Source organism: Lepidothrix coronata, unplaced genomic scaffold (assembly GCF_001604755.1).
Source record: "Lepidothrix coronata isolate B3197 unplaced genomic scaffold, Lepidothrix_coronata-1.0 Scaffold58, whole genome shotgun sequence".
Lineage (NCBI taxonomy): Eukaryota > Metazoa > Chordata > Aves > Passeriformes > Pipridae > Lepidothrix > Lepidothrix coronata.
In genome coordinates, this window is record NW_016690238.1 from 2,715,953 (window position 1) to 2,738,238 (window position 22,286).

At 45.4% G+C, this 22,286-nt stretch overlaps 1 protein-coding gene across 2 annotated transcripts in view; it reads right to left on the reverse strand.

Annotated features, from left to right (window-relative positions):
* Window positions 1–9,958: 9,958 nt before the first annotated feature.
* PSTPIP1 (proline-serine-threonine phosphatase interacting protein 1) overlaps window positions 9,959–22,286 on the reverse strand; it is a 51,745-nt gene continuing 39,417 nt past the window's right edge. The window contains exons 11-16 of one of the 2 annotated variants that reach the window (XM_017816925.1): window positions 20,312–20,410; window positions 18,778–18,874; window positions 15,678–15,762; window positions 14,078–14,148; window positions 12,778–12,875; window positions 9,959–11,230 (exon numbers count right to left, since the gene is read on the reverse strand). In XM_017816925.1, coding sequence (XP_017672414.1) covers window positions 11,099–11,230; window positions 12,778–12,875; window positions 14,078–14,148; window positions 15,678–15,762; window positions 18,778–18,874; window positions 20,312–20,410 — 582 coding nt within the window. In that variant the 3' untranslated portion in view covers window positions 9,959–11,098. Of the gene's footprint in view, window positions 11,231–12,777; window positions 12,879–14,077; window positions 14,149–15,677; window positions 15,763–18,777; window positions 18,875–20,311; window positions 20,411–22,286 lie in introns of both variants that reach the window. The other variant, XM_017816924.1, reaches the window with a different exon arrangement.

Below are 22,286 nucleotides of genomic sequence, written 5' to 3' on the forward strand. Positions count from 1 at the left end.
CCGGTATATCTTGTGGGGGATTTAAGTTTCTCAGAACTGTTACACTGCTATACAAGTGTACTTGTGGAATTCTATACTAACTTCTAGAGGTGGGTTTCAAATGATGTGCCCTTGGGGTTTAGATTTTCAGTCTTTGTTCAGTATGTGGCATAATAACCTGAAAGGCTTCCTGACTGTGGCATAATAACCTGAAAGGCTTCCTGACTGTGGCATGGAATTTCCTGGGTGCAGTAGCAAGCCTGCCAACAGAATCTACTCTCAGGAGTGTTGATGAATTTGATTATCTTCATGTCATATTGCATATTGTAAATGTGGAATTAATAAGATTGAGAAGACCCTGGCTTGTAAAAGTCAGAAAGAGGGGTGTTTAAAACAGACCTGTGTTGCACAAAATAAAGCTGAGGATGCTTCAAAAAGTAGTCAGCTCTTAGTAGCTATAAAGCAGAAAGAAGCTCTGCAGTCAAGAGCCTGCACAAAGCCCTTTGGAGTGAGGGTAGTTAGGGAGAGATACAGTACTTGTTCATCTTGCTGGAAGACATGGATTTGAAATAGAGATGACTTGACAGTCCAGCACGAAGTACTCCATGTAAATCAGGGAAGTCTCTGCTTCCTCCTAAAAATGCAGAGAATTCATGCTGGACTGTGGGAACTTTCTGAATCTACTAAAATATTTTACATCATTTTGACATACAACTCAATCTTAACAAAGCCCAACTGAACTTTTAACTGTTATGAATTAGTTTTTTGTAGGAACCAGTGACTTTTTGCGTTGCACAATTGTCAGTAGGTCTTCAATATGCGGATAAAGTTATGGTGGTGTGTTGTTTGGATTTTTTAAAATACAAAACCAAACTCATGCCCCCCAAGAAAAACCAGCTGGACACAAACTTGCAAGGATCTAATACACCACATTTTGTATGGCTCACTGAAGCTGGGAACAAATCACGTAGGTCCACCTTCCAGTGCCGACTGGCCTGGTCGCTCAGCAGTGCTCTGGTTTGCAGTGTAGGCTCTGTCCAAGCCATCTGTTAATTTGACTTGCTCAGTATCCCTGGCCTGCACTTCAGTTCTTTACCTTTCTCACTGCCCCTTTCCCCGTCCTTCCTACCTGGTTTACAGTCCTGAAACTTCAGTTTGAACACCATTCTCCTTAATACTTTAAATGTGAATTCTTCATTTCTCTGCCAACTTTAGCATCACTGATTAATGGCCTTTTTTCTTCTTCAGGCATAGAATGCACATATATTTACTGTTTTTAATGTCATCATTCTAGCAAAGGGAATATTACATTTCTTCCCTTCTTTGTGGAAATCTTGCATATATTTGAAAATTAATTTTTTCTGTGACTGTCGAAAGAAAAAAATCATGTGTTCAAATTATAGCAAGTGAAATACAGTTGATTCATCAGGAAGTACTTATTTTTCCTTTACTGAAAAAAGGAATAAACTTTGGATTGCATTAGACAGTGTTGGTGTGGCTGTAATTTGGCCTTTCTAATACATTCATATCTCCCAGTGTATTTTAGGGGACGTGGGGTGACTTCGTTTCATTGTAGCTCTTTTTTTGATGATTCTTGTGTCTGATATTTTACATTCCTGTTTGAATTTCTTCTTGGCTGTCTTGCAGCTGAAGAGGCCGAGAGGGCTCAGTGCAGACTGCACACAGAATTATTCAAGAGGTAGCTTGTCTGCAGCAGGAAGTCTTACCTGATCCAGAGGGTTTTAATACATGGGATTGGAATTACCTTAAGGGTTCTTTTTAATTGAGTTTGTTTTTCTCACTGCTATTAGAATGACTTAAGTACGTTGCAGTGCAAGTGCTGTGCTTTACTGCCTTTCAGCAGCCTAATATGAGGCTCATGAGAATTGCAGAATCTCATTCAGACTCTAGGTCTGGTAAGGCATGATTAGGTGTGTTTGTTTTACTAAACAGGGAGGGGGGGCATGGTCTAACAAGCTCAGTTTTCTAGGGATTCTTCAGTACTTGGAGTTTCAGAGAAGATTTGAGATAAGTACTTGAGCTAACAGTGTTATGATAGCCTTCACAGTACAGAGCTAGTGGATCTTGTCACTGACTTAATCTTGGGCCCGAGATAAATCCCACTGGAATGCAATGGAAGTCACCAAACTGTCTTGGTTTTCCCGTGTGCTGCATCCTGTAACACAAGCACACACCCCACACACGTGGGTCACAGCAATGTTCAGCACACTGACACCTGAGCCTTTGAATTGCTTCTTCCAGTTTTTGCTCTTCGGTGCCACTTGCACTGTTTGGAGCAGCTGCTCTTTCTACACATAATAAGCTTATTTCTACTCCCACAGCCTCATTCAAAACTCATCTTGCTAATCTTTTCCTTCCTGGTCTCTGCACCCTCTGATAGCTGCTCTGTTTCCTCTGGAGCTGGATGGAGTAGTTAGAAAGACACTTGGGGGGAGGGGGCAGCATCTTTTGAAACATGATGCATGCTTGGGATATTGCTAAAAGGCAAGAGAGCAGACTGCCAGCTGTGCTACATCTGCACTGGTGCTGGCACAAAGCTGCCCCTGCCAAACTGCTCCACTTGATGTGGTGACCTATAAAGTGGCAGCAGTAGGTTGCTACAGGCCATGCCTGGCTGTGGGATGAGGTGCTGGGACTCAGCCTGTTTCCCACTGTCTCACATATCATTCTCCTTTCTGGACTGCTTCAGTACTGATCTCTCATGTCTTGTGATAACTGGGTATCCAGTTTGTCCATCTCAGTTGTGGTGATACTGGGAACTGATTAGGAGAGGGCAAAATCAGTGGCAGGTACCGGAATTGTGTTGCTGCTGATTTGTTGGAAGTGTGGGTATGAACTGGTTTTGATAGGGCATTGTCATAGTTTGCCTGTGCCCTACATAGCAGTAGGTGTAAACTTGGCCCTTCTACCTCCCCATGAAAAGAGTCTGCAAAAAAACCCACAAGGTAGACTTGGGGTAGTCCTACAAGAAGTCATGTTTCCTTCTGTACACCATAGCATGATGTTTAGTGCTCACAAATAAGGCTAATTGCAGGCTGCCTGTTATTAGGTGGAGGAGGAGGTGGTGCTGGGGAAGCACAGCTGTACAGCTGCTCCTGGTTCATGTGTTGCACCCCGGGCATGTTTCCCAGCCTGGCAGCTGTCTGGGGTTGCAGAGGGGAAACATCAGCTACAGAACTGGCCCACCTGTTTCTTTACTTTCTCAGTGTGGCAGTTGTCTTCACAGTACAGGTTTTGTGCTCTCGATACATATTTAGTCCAGGCATATACCTCTGATTTAGCCCTTGCTGTGACTGCAGTAATCCCTGCTGGATCTGTGCCTGGTGACAGATGTTGCTTCCCTCCATGTCTGGCCTCCAGGGCAGGAGTTCAGCTGTGTTCTGTGGGGGGTATTTACACTGCACATGAACACCAGGTACAGTTTACCCATCTTCTGTAAGCAGGGCCAGGTTTTGCAGACCATGAACTTCAGCTGCATAAATGAGAGACCATTGGAGCTCAAGTCTGGGGACCTGAGACTCAGTGATCCTTCTGGAGCAAGCAGAGAAGCACTTCTGCCAACCTTCCCCTTCCTGGTGTTACACACTGGACCACACGTTTTCTCTCACCTGCTTCTCTTGACCCTGAATGCTAAAGCAACGTGTCAAAGCTTTTCAGTCGAAACCTTTCTTTGCCAGAGGGGAGCCTGCAAACTGGGTTGCTACTGGTAACTGGTGAGCCACAGCACTGTGTGGCCGTGGAGCTGTTCCTGTTGACACTCCAGAGAATGGACAGCTTTGCTGTCATTTGGATGTGTGGTGCTTTAGGCACAGCTCCTTTCACTAAATGGGCTCCTGCCCCATTTCACAGAATAAATGAAGCGTTTTCCAGGACAGCATCAGGCTGTGACTGAAGAACTGGAATGTGTTTTCCTCATGCAAACAGAATGCTTAAGCAAACCACTGACAGTTGTGGGGCTTGGCAGTATCTAGGGTGCCTTGCATGCAAAAGCAGTCTGGTCTAGAAAACAGCTTTTGAACAGGGTTCTGAAGTTTTTCTCCCACCTGGCCAGAGGAAGCAGCAAGATCTGGTCTTGCTTACCATTGAATGAGTTTGCCACCACACCAGATACACAGGGGTAGTGTTCATTCATTCTCAGCTGAGAGTAAGAGATGGATAAGTCATCTGTGGCAAAGGTGGCACTGAGGAGTCCTGTGCCAACCTCTACCAAGTACCTCGCAGGCAATTAGACAAGATTTTATTTCCCAGTACATACTGCAGAAGAACCAGGCACAGAACTTAGAGAATGCCCCATCCTTGGGAAGCATATTTGGTGCTAGTAACCTGCCACTCTTATCAAGTGGTTTTTGCCTTTGAGTACAATATCCACTTTAAAAGCTTAAAACCACCATTTACCCCCGTACACTAACACTGAGGGTACATTACAGACACTGAGCAAACCTAAGTTTAGAGCTTCACAGCTGATAGGTGGTGTGGTTACAAAGGTGGTACAGGACCCTGCAGAGCAGGGAGGATGCATTTCTCTAGATGCCTTCTATCCCTCTTTGGTTTTGAATCCCCCCATGGCTGCTGAATGGAGCAGTGACCTAGTAAACCTTTAGCTGCCACTTAGCAGAACAAAGTCACTGTCGCTTAAGTCTCCCTTTCCTCACCCGGGGCTCAGACACAAGAAGGGCTGTGCAGCCCTTCTCTAAAGACAAAGCATTTCTCATGTCTATCAGTGCATTGAAAGCTTTCCCATTCACACTTATGTTAGCATTCTTATCCTGGGAAGGTTAAAGTTCACCAGTTTCCCAAGAAGTTCCTCCATGGGCTGTTTTCGGCTTAAAACTTCAGAACAATTCTTCTTTAAATGCAGCTGTTGAGCGTTTGTGCCCTTGCAGAGTGGAAGGGAATGCACTGTACCCCCCCACCCGCTCCCTGCATTGAGTGTGAGTGTTATCTCATGTCTGCAACCCCCTGCCCGGGAGCCATCCAGTCCTGTTGCAAAACAAGCCCTGTGTACACAATATAATTTGTCCTTTTGTACAAGATCTTCCATTGCAAATATTGATCTGACCACCACCCAATGGGAGCTTGTTTAGACAGCGTCTGGGATTGAACAATCACCAAAATGCTTGGTGTGCCAGGAGAATTTTCAGCTCCTGACATCAGAGTGCATTACAAGCTCCCCATGATGAAAACTGAGGTGTGAGGTGTGACTTCTCCAGTCATACCTTCGCTTCACAAAGTCATTTATTTTTTTGAGGGTTTAGCCTGGGCTGTTTGGACAATCCAAGTGTGTAATCCCTCACTCAGGAAATTTCATTCAAATTTAGGCTGGAATGTCTTCAGCTGCTGCTGTGAGTCCATTTACCCTCAGGCAGAGGCTGCAGGAAATGCCCGAATTTCAGTCAGAGAGTTCAAGTCAAAGCACCACTGCTGCAGCTGCAGTTCATTCAGTATTACACCCATTAACACACAGGTTACTTTTCTTTATGTCTGTCTTGATTTGGTGCTTTAGTTGAATCCTGGTAAGGCCACCAAAGCTGGGATATGTGTGCTGGTTTGTTTTTTCAAATCTGTTCGATGCTGGCTCTTTTAGATCTGGTAAATAAAATTCCTCCTCATTTCAAAGATCCGTAGATACTTTAGGATATCTGTTCCCAATTCACCCGCATCCCGCAGTTGTTTTTTACTCTCTTTATCTTCAAGGTGACATGTGGGACTCCTGGCTATAAATTGGTAGCTGTGTTCACAGTCGTGTTCTGTTCACCTGGTGGGTTCAGATGATTTTGTCCTTCCCCTTAGAAATTTCAGGGATGTCAAGTCTGATTTCTACCGATTTTGCTGGGAGGTCTCAGTGATTTCTGTTAGAGTTTCATATCTAAAAGCAAGATTTAATCTGTGCTTTCAGTCAGAACAGAACAACACAGTAACTCTGCCTTTGGGGCCAGCGTGTGGGACCAGAGCCACGTGGCACTGATAGGCTGTAACTGTGCTCTGAGCGGTGCCCCGGCAGCTTTGTGCCAGATCAGGTGTCAGCCGTCCTTCAGCAGCTGGGAGAAGGACAAGTTGAGCACTGTACCATGTGTACTGGCTAATTTGATGGAAATATGATTATCCAGCCATTCTAGGAACAGATCAAATTTGCACTCTGCGGGATCCAGGAGTGAACAAATCTGGAGATAACGGTGGCTCTGAGCTTCCCTCGTCCAAAATGAGCTGGCTGCTGAAATTAGGTAATTGCTAACAAAGAACAGATAATGGCTAACAGTTTGACTAGAAGTTCTTTGCTTCCTCTGCTTTCTCTCAGTGGATGGGTCATTGTCATTTTGTTGATAACCTAGTCATAGGCAGGACACTAATTCCTGTTCCTCTTCCAAAATCTAATTTCTCCACATAAGTATCCTTTTCCCTACAAAACCCAGCCCATCAGCCCTTGCAGCCCCTTAGCAGCCATTTACTTTCCAGAAGCTCAGTGTGACTCAGCATCACAACTTTGTCTCCTTCCTCTTCCTGGGGAGCAAAACCCCAGCTATTCTGTCTCCTTTACCCTCAGCTCCAGTGAGTGTGCCCAACACATCACAGCTGCACTGCAGAAACACTTGTCATGGGTAGTGGCATTAATTTAGGAAGCTGGTGAAGGGTAGTGACTGCTCCTAATGCTGCTTTTAGTTTAGTTTTTTAACGCTCTGCTTTCCTTTAAGGAAGGCTTGGCCACTTGGTTGTGCCCATAACCCATGGCAGCAAGGAGACGTGGATCTTCGGGTGAAGATCAAGCTAAGGGGGTCCTCCTGCTCTCCTTGCTCACTAGCTCTGAGTGTAGTTTCCTTTTGAGGACATGGCAAGTACTGGTACCTATGTGGCTGGCAACTGCTCTTGCCTTCAGTGCCCCAGCCCTGCAAGCTGGAGAAGAAGAAAGCCAGGGAAAAGAGATGGTGTTGAGCAGCCAAGGCGGCTTCTCAGGCCTTCACAGTTTGTCTTGTGCTGTGCAGAGTTGTTGCTGCTCCGCACTGAAGGCTAACAGTGACTCTCCAGTGCAGACTGTTTGTACAGCAGTGATGTGGAGTCCCCTGGGCTCTACTCCTGCACAGCTAAGTCATGTTGCAGCAGTACTGCCAAGAGGCTGCATTGTACCAGAAAGTGTGTGAGTTACCCACCAGTGTTCAGGGGAGATGTTTCTTAATGCCCAGCCAAGCTCCTGTTAGACACCACCTGATGCCCAGCTTGTAATGCATCTCCTGTTAGCATCCATGTGCTTCCACTTAAACTGCATTCAGCAATCAGTGAGGTATGAGCTGCAACTGGGAGAAAATTACCTCTGTGTCATGGAAGTAATCAGCTCCAGGGGGGGAAAAAACCACATAAACCCACGGCAACGTGGGAGACTCAGACCTTGAATGCACCTCTTGAGGAAGCAAGACAAGAAGGCATCCAAGGTAAGAATTGCTTCTGTTTGTGTCTTATGTACATGACCTGTGACCACTCTGGCTGATGTGTGCTGGGGTTATTCACACTACAGAGCTTGAGCCAGGGTCCTCAGGGCAGTGGCAAACACTCCAAACCTTGAACAGTCACTGTGCTCCTGCTTTGCTGACTGCTCAGCTGAGAAGGAGCTGATTTCTTCCTTTTCATTGCCTAGTTGTCAGAAATGCTGGAAGCTGGATGGCTGTACAGACCTGTGAGCTTGGCAGGAGCCCTTTCTTTGTGGTTGAGCACTGACTCTGTTGGCTGTCCTCGAGTTGGATCTCTTGGATCTCTGTTTCTCGTCTGATACTACTATGTTGCTACTGGCTTGTGGGCTCTTAATGCCACAAGCAGCAGCTGAAATCTGTTCTGTGCAGAGATGGGCCTTACTGCACTTGCAGACACTTCCAAATTACGTGTGGTTGTCATTGGTTAAATGCTATTTTACACAGATTTTCCTGTTCCTCTCAGTAATGAACAGTAATGTTTATTTAATGTTATTTAATGAGTGTGGTTTAAGGTACTGTTGGGCTGGACTGCCTACTTCAATCTTTGCATTGTTGTTATGGTTAAAAGAATAATAGAACAGATTACCACTACAGTGTCTTGTATCACTCTCACAGCCATATTCCTCAAATCCAAAGTCCATCTAATTATCTATATTTAATGGATAGATGATGCTTATTTCTTACAGCCCAGTCAAAATTTCTAGAGTTAACAAACTGAAGGCCTGCAGGGCCAAGTCATAAACAACTCACTTACTTCCTTGTAGCTTCTCTTTAATTAGTTTGTCTGTCTGTACATACTAGTCACAGGCTGTAGGTAATTCATGTGACAAGCAAACCTTTGCCACTCTTTTGTCCTCCATGCTGCTTGGCACTTCCTTGCCAAAAAAATGGTAGTCAAAATGAAAGTGGAGACTTACCTGAAGTGTTTGTCCAAAGAGAGTTTTAACCACAAATGTTGGAATTTAGTATAAGAATGCCTCCCCCTCGAGAGGGCTCATTTCAGTTTCCCATCTTAGCTGAAAATTGAATGATAACTTGATTGTGTCGGTTTTGTTGCCCGAATTTTACCAGACTGGAGAGGAAATGTTAGTAAGCCAATATTATTACAGCATTAACCTACAACTGTCCTTCCTGCGTTTCCTACTGGTGGGGGTAGGTGGATGGCACCTAAAATGTGAGTGTACTGAGAGGATGTGGATAGTTCTTGATATCTCTGTTCTCTTTGTGACAAGTGCTGCCACACTGATAGGGCAAACAGAAGAATTTGGGGTGATAAGTAGTTACCAGGCCTTATCTGGACGAGGAGAGGATTCATGAGAAAGCATTGCTGCTGTGTTTTTGTTTCCTGAACAGTCTGCAGTCAGCATGTGGCACCCAAATGCTATGGCACCGGGTAGATTTTGAAACACCTACAGCCTCTTGCCTTTCAACAGTATTTATCTGACAGAAGAAGAGAGAGGTAGAAAGGAAAACCGTTTCCTGACCTTAACAGCAAAAATATGGAATGACTTGATGGGATAGAAACAGCAGTCACTGTTCCACTGCCAGTCTGTTGGTGATGTGGACCATGTGGTGCATGGAAGCAAAGATAATCTGTAATAGGATTTCAGGGTAATCAGGACTGGGCACTGCAGTGTCTTGTGTGAGGTTGTCTGGGCCCCCACGAGAGGTGAGGAATCCCTGCAAAATCCACGTGTCACACAGAATTGGAGGAGATGCATGTCAGTGGTTTATTTTTTCTGTTTAATTAAGATAATCTGCAAAATACCTACCTAAATTTATTTCTTGCTTTATTACAGTTCTCTTTTGAGTGTTCAAGAAGTCAGTATATTAAATCTGCCATGTTTTAGGTTTCCTCCCTGCTGCAGCTAAGGAGTGATGCTGCAGTTGTCTGGCAGCCCCCAGTGGCAGGGCCCTGGCCAAGCTGAAGGTTACTGTGCACCTTCTATCACTGCTCAATTCAGCCAAACCTGTCATTACCTCCTCAGCCTGGGCAAGCACTGCTGTTCTGACACTGCTGCCTGAATTGCCATTCCAGCTCCTCCTGTGCCTCCGAGCCTGAGCTAGCGCCAGGTTCTGGGAGCCCTTCAGCTCTGATGTGGATGTGCTGCATAATAACTTTGGGAAGTGAGGGAAGGACAAGTGCAAAGGGAGCTAAAGAAAGGGCCTGCAGCAACTGCTATTCCATTCTTGAAGGAAGACTTAGAATAAGGTACTGCAAGTGCCTCTGACCTTCACTGTGCTTTATTTAAGGAATAATTGCATTGACCATTACAGCTTTTTTCTTTTGTTGAAATTTCTCTTTGTCTTTCCTGCTGTGTCTTAGCTAACAGTTCCTCCCTGCTCCATGCCTTCTGGGTAGCAATTTGATTAATTTTCATTGTCTTTGTTCAGTTTTAAGACCTGAAACCTTGGCAGAGAGGGTCATTCTGCCCCCAGAAACAGTTCACTCTGATTCAATCACCGACTTTTATTTTATTTTTTTTTTTTGAAAAGGGAAGAGTGGCAGAAACCATCCATCAATCCCTTGGTAAGCACAGTGACATTCTTAAATACTGAACTAGAAAGACTGATAGAGCTGAAATCTGTGAAATACAGTGAACCTGCACAGTGCGACTTCTGGGAAGAGGGATTGGTGAAGAACAAAGTGCCTGGAAAGGAGCCAGGATGTGACTGTGCCAGCAATCCCAGAGGTGCAGAGGCTATGTAGGCAGCAGTAGAAGACAAAGAAGCCTGTGAGCAGGAGAGGAGAGGCTGAGCCAGGTGGAAGGGAGGATGCCCTGGTGACACTGGGCTGCAGATTGTGTGAGGATGTGACTGGCAATCCCCTGGTGCTCACAGGGGGATCAGAGCAGTGCAGCACTGCTGGAGGCTTGGCTTATCTGTTGTTTGTGTTGTTGGGTTTTTAAACTTGAAAATCCCAGAGAGGTGTTAGGGAAACTTTCAACCGAGGCCTTGGGCTTATCATCTGTCCAGACTCCAGTGCAAAGCAGAGCCATGGGTAGTGTGGATTTCATTGTATTAGGAGATGGTTGTGGTGGGGAGTGCCTGAACTTTCCTTACTACAGATGTGTCTCTGTCCTTCAGGTGTTCCTCTCTAGCTGCATTCACTGATTTTCTTGTGTTCATCAGTGACCCTGATGAAAGAAGTCAGTCCACTGTCAAAAATACCAGCATGACCTGTGCAAGGGAGAGAAGGGGATCCATGGCTGCAGTGACCATGAGGGTGGCTCACAGGCTGGCTGGAGACAGTCCTCCATCCTGCAGAAACTGCACTTGCTTCCGTGACCTTTTTCCTTCAGTGCAGGGAAGGTCTGAGCAGGATTTCCCTCCCAGGTTCGCTGAGCTTTACGACACTGCTGGCAGGACAGTGTGCTGAGGGTGGGAGAACAGGGCTAAGAAAAGCAAGTCCTGATCTCTCAGGGCTGAAGATGGATTTTGCAGACAGTGTAGGCCAGGAGATGCTGGAACGGGGTAGGAGCAAGGAAGAGGAGAGCACGGTCAGTTGGTTATTTCCTGACTGGTAGCTGCAGAAAACAGTATTATGGGATGCCCTCGGTCATCCCTGAAGCAGACCTTGTGTGCAGGTTGTTTGCAGTAATAGAATATCTTTAAAGTCTGAGGGCTGGGGCTTCTTTTCATCAAAGCTTTTCAAGATAAGACCCTGGCACGAAGCCTCGCTGCCCATTCCTTTCTGCTGTCCACCAGCCATCCTCGTTTTCTTCAATGACAACTACAATGTCTCCTTCACTGATGTCCAGTTCATCCATGCTCTGAAAGGAGACAGGGAAAAGCAGTGTGGTTAGCCTGAGAGCACAGGAGGGCCCAAGCATGTATGTGGTGGGATTTTTTTAATCCTGCCCTTCATCAACTGTCTGCTTGGAATGAGCCTGAAATACCAGACAGTGAGGGATTAAGCATTTTGGCTGTTTCCTTAACATCTTCACATTTGCCCAGCCTCCATGGTGTCTCCTCCTGTGCAACTTGACAACACTGGGGAAGGCCACAAGGGGTTAAATACAACTGTCCTAAACCAGCTAACCATGACCTGCATAGTCTGCAGGTGTTGCTAAATAAAACAGAGCACAGCTTAATTCCCAAGGGAGATAACAGTGTCTCCGTTAATCCATGCCTTAAATAGGTCTCCCAGTTTTTTTAGCAGGGAGCAGCAGTGACCAGTGGAGGTACAGCGACTCTTCCCGACAGCAGTGACTTTCATCCCCCACACAACTGCAGAGGCTGCAGGGAAGCTCTCCCTGAGCTCCCAGGCAGCTATCAGCCCATGCTGGCCTATTTTCCATAGGAAACCACTTTGCTGCCTGCAGCGTAGTAAAATAGAAAACAGGGTAAGAGAGGCTTCCAGAGATGTTTGATGTGTCAGCTAAAACTAAATTTAATGTACCTGAGTGGGTAAGAATGGACTCAAAAGATGAGAGGTTTCAATGTACAATATACTAAAGGTAGTAACAGGCTCTTTTCTCAGCAGGGAAAATCCGTGTGTGTCATAGTTTTAAGGCAGCTCTCAGAGTAAGGATCTCACAAAGTGATCCAGTAGTCTCCTCAGGGGAACTGCCTTTAGCAGTGAGGTACTTTCAGCTGTGCTTAGATGAAATTTCAGTAAATAATAAAAGAGTGTTTAAAACAAAGCAAAAAAAAAAATAATCTAATAAAAGGAGTTGGAATACTGCTGTACCTAAGAGAAAGTGCTCCTTTTGAGCCCTCTCTCTGTTTTCATTATTTATCTGGCTCTCTATTTTGTCACCTGTCAGCATTTCTTCACTGTTGGCTATTGATGGCAAGTCCCTTGGTGTGATGCTCTCTCTGCACTGTAACCTGTAACATAAGACCTCCTGGATGCTGTTCCTTCTGTTAATCTAAAGCTAATAAAGGGACCCTTAAACTGACAAGCAAAGCAGCAGTCTGGAGTCCAGGTTCTGGAGTCCATCTGAATAAGTAAATACTCACAACTGGTCCATTCACCTTTTACTGCAGGTATCCTGCCTAGTTAGGACTGAAGGCAGAGAGAGTTCAATTCCCAGTAAAGGATGCAGGGTGCTCTTTGTAACAGTCCTTTGATAGAGGAACCACATCCACTGTGATTCTGCAACTTGCAACATGGGAGTGTAGGGAAAGAATGTCATTTATAGGGAGTCAGCCCTCTCCAGCATGGAGAGCCAGCAGAGCAGGACAAGTCGTGGCTGTGAAGTGACAATAACTTCTCCTGCACAGAATTAACACTTTCAAGATGTTTGAATCAGCATAATTTTTTTTTTTTTTAAATCTGGTGCTATGAAATATTTATTTTGAAGCCTTGTTTTACCTGGGCTGTGTAGTCATAAAGTACTCTGTAGTCCTGTGATGATGTGATCCCAACTTCTTCATTTACAAAAATGGATGCATAGACTCCATCTGTTCTCTCTGCTAGGGGGGAAAAAAAATGAGGAAAAAATACCCACCACAGAAACAAAGAGTTCAGTTGCTTATAAATGCGTGGGATCATATGCAAGACTTCACAAATACAAGGGTTTCTGTCCTCTCTCTGCCTGGAGATGTACATGTATAGAAAAGCTGCTGTGAACTGTAGGTAAAGTCTTGCACAAAAACTGTCCCCCATTGATTAGATGACAATACACCCACTGAACTTTGTGGGAGGTCAGAAAGTAGCTTTAGCCTCATCCAGGTTGGGAAAAATGTTTATCCTGGTAAAAAACAGTCCAAGGAGGGCAATGCTGTGATTAAAATGGTTGCTACTGGGGGCATAAAATTCTAGCAGTCCAGTGACTCACACAGGGCTGCTCTTGTTCCCTTGAGAAAAATGGAAAATACTCTGCCAGTGGGTCACCAGACATTTTCCAGTGGTTGATATAGTTCTCAAATAGCTATTTGTCATGGACATAACTTCCTTGCAGATGTTTTGTTTTAATCCAGCTTGTTGTAATCAGGGCAAACTCTTATTCCTTCTCAGCATCTGTCCGGGAGCTTCCCCTGCTGAGCACCAAGCGCAGTAAGCGGGATAGTCTGGGCTTTGGTTTTGGGTACCCAAACAGGCAGGCCTGACAGAGGCAGTTGATTTTAAAGCTGTTGTTTTAAAACAGCTTTTTGTTTTCTTCCTGCTGTATGAATCACAGTTAAAATGGTTTTATTTACTATCAAACCAATAAAAGTGCCGTAAGCCGTTACTTTCTAGGAAGTCAAAATACTGTGTTTTAAATATCATCTGATAAATTTCTAGTTGTAAAGGTTACAAGACAACAGTGTAGGTGTTAGATGAGATGGATATTTGCATTCATAAAGCATGAACCTGGTCTGTTAAAAGCTTTATGTATTCCCTCGGGCTTTTTAGAGGCAGTGTATTCCATACAAGGAGAAAACTAATATCTAAGTCAGACTGTGCTGCTCCCCCTTCCCTAGATGGAGGTTTTGAAGATTCTGTAGATTATTTGGCACTTGAAACTGAGAAATTTATTTAGTCCACATCCACACGAAATTCATTTCCAGACTATTTTGACTACCGAAATGTGAATATCTGCTGTACAATGTCTGCCGCATGTCAGAGCCTGATTTAGCAACGTGATCTAAACCAAACACATCTGGTAAACTGATTTCCTGCGGAGTCATACCAAGAGGAGGGGCTGAAGGAGTGGCAATTTCCGTGTGGTTTTTGCTGCTCCCATGCAGGAGTCCAGAGAATCTGCAGAACCAAGAGAAGCCAATGACAAAATGAGTGAACAGGCCTGGGTATGAGCATTCCTTCATCTCAGCTCTCTGACTCAGCCTTTCCTCCATCTGCTTCACACTGAGTAGATGTCACCTCTTCCCATGGCCTTCTATTTTCATTTATGCTGTAGATATATTTATCTTCAGTTAGAAATATATTTTTTAAAGTGCAGCAGAATACTGAACCATCAGCCATCACTAAACTGTGCATAACATGCAGCAGGATAGTATTTTGTTGTGGATCCAAAGACTCATAGTGTGAAACTCCAATTATTTCATAATGTTAATACCAGGAGAATTGTCAGTTGTTTATAGGAGGTTAACATATATTTGTGTTTAAGGAAAACTGATACAATTTAAAATACAGAGCCTTATATAACGAGCCTTTCTAAAAACTGTGAGTTTAAGTGAATTTTTATTTTAATCTATCCCTAGTTATTTCCTCTGTCACAGCTGGGTACTGGAGACTAAGTAAAGTGAGAAAATGGGTTAGGATTCTCAAGCAGAGACGGAAATAGCATTGCATGCTTAAGGCACATTTAAACAGTATAATTTTTTCAGCTAGTGAACACTCGATGTGTCTGGAAAATGGATATCCTAACTTCACAGTTCCTGAAGAACTCAGACTGAGTCTCTCTAGGCTCCTCACCCATGCAGAGCACAGTTGTGTTCTAAATGGCAATACAATTGTCTTATGTAACTGCATAGGATGCAGCATTGAATTCATTATTGTAGAAGATCTGGTTTTCAACAGAAAAACAAAGTATAGTGCGTAGCCCTGACCAGCTCCCTGACAAGCCTGCACCATGCTTCAAATGGGAGATCACAGCCTGCTTCCTGTCTTTGCCATGTCATAAGGCTTGTCACGACATAAATCTCTTGTGCTTTAACTATGATGCCACTCCCACTGTGAATTAGCCATTTCAGTAAAAAGTATTTAAACCAATAGATCTCCCATGCCCTTCTGCTGGTGTAGCTACATCCACATTCCAACATTTACCAGCAGAAATGGATCAGAAAAAAAAAAAAAAAGCCTCCCTAATGATCACAGTTATTATTTTTACCCTTTGGTCGAGATGCAGAGAGCAGCTCTTTGTTCTGCTCAGCTGAGCAGTGCAGGAATCCAGGAGGGAATGCCCCAGAGGACAGCTCTGCCCAGCCTTTGCTCCTGGCCAGATTCACCTTTGCCTCCCTTGAACAAGGTGGATTTGTTGCTACGTGCCCTGACTCACTGGAAAGAGGAAACCAGTGACTGCTCTCCACCCCTGCCCAACTAATTGTGTGATGAACTCATCCTGTGTCACTCTTCCCACTGGGCCACAGCAAAACTGCTCTGACTCCGGTTTTAATAGATTTACTTCTCCCAAGTTACACTTATTGATATGTAGCTGCCTCTTGCTACAATGAAGGAAGTAATGACTTTCCAGGTGCTGTTTTCTGTCTTCATACCTTGCTGTTCACGCTGAGAAACACCCGTGCTGGGAACTGAAGGTTGCCACTCACCTCTTCATCATCCCACAGGACTGGGTTGGGCTGCTGTTGCGTCTGTTGGGCTCTCTGCTGTAGTAGTTCTCATACCCTATGGCATCTGCAACAGGGCAAGAAAAATGAGATGTTCAAACAGGCAGAACTGTTTTTTTCCCCGCCGCAACACAACCTGGGGCTGGTGGAGCAAACAGCAATCCAGTTTGCAAACCTCTCTGCCCACACCTGGAATGTGGCTGGAGCAGCTCAGGGGCACCTGGGGACTTGACAAAAGCCATTCCAGTGACTGTGAGCAGCCGTGTCCTTGCTTGGTTTGACCTGAGCTGAGCACAGTGGTGGTCCTGCAGCACCAATTTAAGAGCTGTGGCCAGCCCGAATTAAAACAGCCTTTCCTCCATGGCTGTTTCTTCTGTTGTGTTGAAGCTCAGGATTTTGGGGAGCAGAGTGTGGCCATTGTGAGCCTCGGACTGTGTTCATCATAGAATTGGCTGCAGCATGTTTTGTTTCTTATTTTTCCCAGTGTATGGAGTCAGGCATTTTTGTCAGAGCTGGGGAGATTTCGGAATGTTCCTGCCAGCAGCATTAATGAGCAATTTCCTGCTCTGTGCCTGTGCTTGTGCTTGTTTCCCTACCTATCTCCCCCAGCCGCGTCCCGAGAGCTGATTTGCTGTTTACCCAGAGATATTTGGGGTTTGTTCTCTCAAACGCAGTTATGTTACATTTCCTTCACTCTCCCCTATGGTGTCCTTAAGGGTGAAATTGAGACCATTTCCAACTCTAACTTTACAGATGGATTTATTTATTTTTCATCTCAGAGCTCCCAGTGTAGTTGCCTGCAGCTGGTGGCCACGCACTCCGCCTGCCTGCTGAGTGTTAGAGCTGAACAAACATGAGTGAAGTCTGGGATACTGTGTTATCTCAGACCTGATAGCAGCAAGTTAACAGAGACATTGGACTTGGGCTAAAGGTTGTGTTGACGTTCTTGCACTGGGTCAGCCAAGATAATAAGCAGGGCAGGCACATACAGCTAATGAGCGTGAAGAATCCCTACAAATAAGACTCACAGTAATTAACAAGTTTTCTGACTAATTTAAGGGTCTCCCGTTGCCCTTCTAGATTGTTACCATGGTGCAATTTCCAGTCTATAGGGCATTGTAAGATTAGGTAGAAGAAGGGAATGAGCAATAGCATCCAAGGATTGGTCAAAATGAAGCTCTTCAGCCACACAACACAAAACAACACGTGGGTTTCCTCCTGCATTTTGCAAATAATAACACAGATCGACAGCTCACCATGTGCTACTGTGCAAACTCATTAGCCAGAGCTGTGGAGATACCAGGATACTGCTTCCAGAACATGTCACCCTCTCGAAGGTGGCAAAATAAAAACAACAAAAAAGAGCAGATCAGGTTTTTCTTTGCTTTTCACAAAGCTCTCAAGGGTTTTCCCCACCTATTTCTCATTTGAAATTACTTCTGACATAGCCAAGAACTGTTTGCAGAAAATTGCCTGGGCAACTGGAGAATGAGAAATCTTACACAGGGAAAAAAACCCCAAAAACAACTAGCTAAGAATTACAAATTTCTTGGTGTACAGAAGTTGTTTCACACTGTTGCAAGACACAGTTCTCCCTTCTGCCACTGAAAATGTAATTTTCCCTGGGTAAATGTTCCTATATTGGTGAATTTAAATCCTGTGCGTGAAGAAGAATAAACTATAGTAGCAAAATGGCATCCAGTGCAACAGTGTCAATGTTTTAGTTAAAAAAAATTCCCCAAATCTCAATTTTTAATCATCATAAGATAGTGTCAGAAAGGCTGAGTGAGAACAGGCCTCAGACAGCTCGGTGCTGAGTTAGTGGCAGCATTCAGCTCTGCCATGGAGAGTCCTGAGGTGTGATTGCTCTGCAATGAAATCAGAGGGGTGTAAGCTGTTCTTGTATGACATAATTACCCCTCGGAATGGGCCTTCATAGTGCTGATGTTTGTACCTGTGCAACTCTAGCACGGAAGGGTTTTATCAGGATGAAAGTTTTTTGGGCCAGTGTAGCTTTTTGGCCACTCCGGCTGGCAGGAACTAACCCCTGTGGGCAGTGCTGAGGGCTCCTGAGGGGAGTTTGTGGTGTTAGAGCAGCCACTGGAACTGAAACAGTATCTGTGCGCAGATCTGGCAAAAATGGAGGAGATCTTCCCAGCTAGACACTGTCACAGCTAATGAAGAGATGAAATGGGGATTTTTCTCTCCTTTTACAACTGCGGAGTCTTTGTTTACTGCAGCAGCTGCACAGGAGTGGAGCAGTTTGTAACTATCTTGTATTTCTTTTTTAAGTACGTGGGTGTGGTGGGTGCTTGGCCATGTGAAACACTAGATAGGCTCCTTTCCCGGGGTGTGTTTGGAGAACTCCTACCCTGGAGCAGCATGTTTTCACTTTACAATTGCTACAGCCCCTTGCTGGGTCAGTCTGCATCCAGCCCAGAGGTTTTGATCATTGAAGTCAAGGAAAAGGCTGCTCTGGTTTGAATGGGCAGAGTCTGTGAACCTTACAGCACTTCTCTACAGCACTTCTCTGTGCTGGGGCAAAGCCAGTTCCATTCCCCCAGCCAGTCTTGGCTTATTCAAACAACTTCCTGAGAGGACAAAAGTTGTTATTTCCCACTGGACACATAGAACAGACGAGAAAGTTGGGTCTTCTCTGTGCTGCAAATGAGGAGGTGACACCTCTGTCAAGGGGACACGGGGGTGCAGTTACATCATAAGTTGTCTCTGACTTGTCACCGCTGCAGGAGACTGAAGTTGCCATCTCTGCAAAGCAATTTGCCACCTCCTTAGAGGTGTCAGTTCAGCTGTACTGTGAAATGAGCCTGGTTGCAAAGCCAAAACGACTTTTCTTTTCCTTCTTTGGAGGGTTATTTTTAACCTGGATCATTCCAACATCCCACTTAGTCCCGCACAGGCAGCACCGGCAGCACAGCGAGGGGGAAGTGAGCCCGGCAAGTGGGAACAAAGAGCCGGAGCAGAAACTCCTCCAGCTGGCTTCACCTCCACAGGAACTGCACTGCACAACTCCAGCCTCAGCCTGGTGTGTAACTCATCTGGCAAGAGCAATAGGAGTAATTACCTGGAGGTTGTGTTCCTGTCATTTTTGTCTTAATGAAGTAGTCTATGTCCGACTCTACAACGCAGTTCTCCAGGCTGACCCGAACCTCTTCATACAGCTACAAAACAGAATCCAAGATTCTAATTTAACTTTCAACATTTCACATTGAATTAACAATTAATGCTCTTCTAACAATTTTCCCCTTAAGAGGCACTTTATATTCGGTACGTGTCTGACCTGGATGATCTTTGGCCTGTCCCCCATACAAATATTCTTGTAAACACACTTGTTTATTTGTGCTCTGGATATTCTTTTAAGAGAGGAGGACAAAAGTCCAGAGCTTTTCAATGCAGTAAAAAAATTAATAGCAGGAAACAACCATTCAGAGTCAAATCTAGTGTATTCTTTGTCTTCCAGTCTTGAGACCATGACTGGATGCCTTTTTGAAAGCTGTGTCAGAGCCCAAACATACTCGACGGTTGAGGTTCAACCAGGCCCAGGGCTGGGTCCTGCAGCCCCACGGGCTGGGGCCAGAGTGGCTGGAGAGCAGCCAGGCAGAGAGGGAGCTGGGAGTGTGGATTGACAGGAAGCTGAACAGGAGCCAGAGTGTGCCCAGGGGGACAAGAGGGTCAATGGATCCTGACCTGGATCAGGAACAGTGTGGCAGCAGGAGCAGGGAAGTGATTCTGCCCCTGGACTCAGCACTGGTGAGGCCACCCCTGGAGTGCTGTGTCCAGTTCTGGGCCCCTCAGCTCAGGAAGGACATGGAGGGGCTGGAGCAGGTCCAGAGAAGAACAACGAGGCTGGGGAAGGGACTGGAGCAGAAGTGCTGTGAGGAGAGGCTGAGGGAGCTGGGGCTGTTTAGCCTGGAGAAGAGGAGGCTCAGGGGAGACCTCCTCACTCTCTACAACTCCCTGACAGGAGGGGGGAAACAGGTGGGGGTTGGTCTCTTCTCCCAGGAACCAGCAGTAGGACAAGAGGACATGGTCTTGAGCTGTGCCAGGGGAGGTTTAGGTTGAATATTAGGAAGAAATATTTACAGAGAGAGTGATCAGACACTGGAATGGTCTGCCCAGGGAGAGGGTGAATTCACCGTCCCTGGAGGTGTTTAAGGTGAGACTGGATGTGGCATCAGTGCCATGGGCTGGGAACCACAGACCATGTGGTTGGATCAAGGGTTGGACTTGATGATCTCAGGGGTCTTCTCCAACCCAGCTGATTCTGTAATCGTATGATTCTATGACTGAGTGTTCTGGTAGCTGAGAGGGAGACATGTAGGTGTCACTAAGTGTGGCACAGACTGTTTAAAGGCAGACATCTATCTGGTTTATATCTAGGGAGAACAAGCTGCATTGAAAATATTCCCCTGGAGACAGCACGTGCAGAGAAGGGCAAGCCAGTGCTGTTGTTGGAGCACTCTGGCTCCTCCTCCTTCTGTGCCCGTGGCTCTCCTGGGCAGTGCCCGTGGCTCTCCTGGGCAGTGCCCGTGGCTCTCCTGGGCAGTGCCCGTGGCTCTCCTGGGCAGTGCCCATGGCTCTCCTGGGCAGTGCCCTACCTCGTCGTCCTTCACGCACTGCAGGGAGAGCTGGTTGCAGTGCACCCACAGTGAGTTCCTCAGGATGGTGATGCGGTCGCACTCCTGGAGCTGGAACACCTGCAGCCAAGGAGGAGATGTGACATGGTGACATAGCCTCGTGGTACTCAGTGACCTGCACTGCAAGCTGTGGCAGGGTCAGGGCTGCAAACCATTCTGAAGGCTCCTATTTCAGCTACTGCAGAAACTGCATCTGCTTATTCAGGCTCAAGACTTTGTTTTAATTGATTGCACCAAAGTAAAGTTATGTTTTATAGACAAAAACGAAGCAGGGGAGAGGAATCCAGGTCTGGATTTGACAGCTACCTCTACTGCAAGGATTTCAGTCAGGGTCCTGTCTGCCTATCACACTGAAATCTTGATGTTTAACAGACCAGTAGAGTAGTGGCATGAAAGGGCTGTATTTATGTTAGAGGTAGAGCCACCTTTGCCATGGAAAATATCTTTCTAAGCTTTTCTCTTTTGAAACTATTTGAGGCTCTCTGGAGTCACCTCTATGAATTTCTAATGTTATTTTTGTCATAAAGGCATTTTTCTTTCTTCAGAATTTACTCCCTTCCTGCATCCATCTAATTTTCTCCTGTTGTTGCACCTCTTGGGAAGAATGAAGGGGGAAGAGAGAAGTGTGAACTGAGCTGGGGGAAGAGGTAGATAAATGCTTTCTTTAAAAACTTTAAAAAAACAACAAAAAAACCCCCCTCCCACCCTGATCTCTAAGCTTTTCTGTTAAAAGTAGAACATCAGTTTTTGATTTTCTAGGAGGTGTGAAAAGCTCAGATGCTTCCAGCCATCTGTTTCCATCTCCATTTGCTAGTAATTATGTCCAGAACACCACAAACATATACGATATTCAGCAGAACATTCAGCTGGGTACACTGCCTGCCATCTAATAACTTACCAACCGAAAAAGAACCTTGTTGAGGGAGTAAGCTGGTGTGGGGACCAGTTTCTGAGAGCAAAAGCTTTTTAAAGAGAGTCTGCAGGGTGGAGAATGAGTATTTCAATATCCCTTGTGAACAGAAAGCCTGTGGCTGCAGCCGAACCCTTCAGGGCTGTGGAAGCAGCACCAGAGCCAGCTGGGAATTTTCCAGGTAAATGGTGTCCTGTTGGGAAGTGCAGCTGATCAAAGAGGGAACTGTGGTGACTCTGGGCTTGTCAAGCCCTTGTCAACACCCAGCAAAGTCCAGCTGGGTGGTGTTTGACACGTCCAAAAACAGTATCATTTTTTGCTCTGAACAAGCACTTTTAAAAGAAGGTGTTAAAGATGCCCCTCCTTTGCCAATGGTTGTTTGGATTAAGCAGTGGGCAGGCCACAAGCTCCGTGGGCACATCAGGATTTAGCCATGTGAGACAAAAGAGACTGTGAGGTTTTGGAATGCTTTGCTTGTTGGCTTTTTAAGAAGGAGAAAATATTCATCTTGGGAAAGCTAAGGCTTGGCATAATTTCTGTGGAAGTCTCTGTGCCACTTGTGGACTTTTCAGCCCTCCTAGATAGGGAATATTTAAGAGGAAGTAGAGAGTTGGAAAGCTATATCCTGGCATTTTATTTTACGTGGAAATAAAGCCTGCAACAAGTAAACGCAGCAAAATCAGACTTTAGCAGATGGGCAAAGGTACTTTAAGGATTACTGTGACCAAATGTGTGGCTGATTTGGATGCCAACCAGTTCCTGGAAATTGTTGTGCAAAACTTACTAGCCAAGTGCAAATCTCCTGTCCATCCTTGGCATAATGTAAATAGAGACTTTTCCACCAGCACCACCTTTCATTTGAAAGATTACTCCATGGCAGAGGACTAATATTCTTGCAGGTGAATATAAAGTGCTATGAAAAAGAAAGATTCTGAGTGGCTTGGGTATGTACCAGTTCACATATTGCTCCACCTCTCCCACCTCTGCACCTATTCTCCTCCTTTATATCTACATAGTTATGCTGAC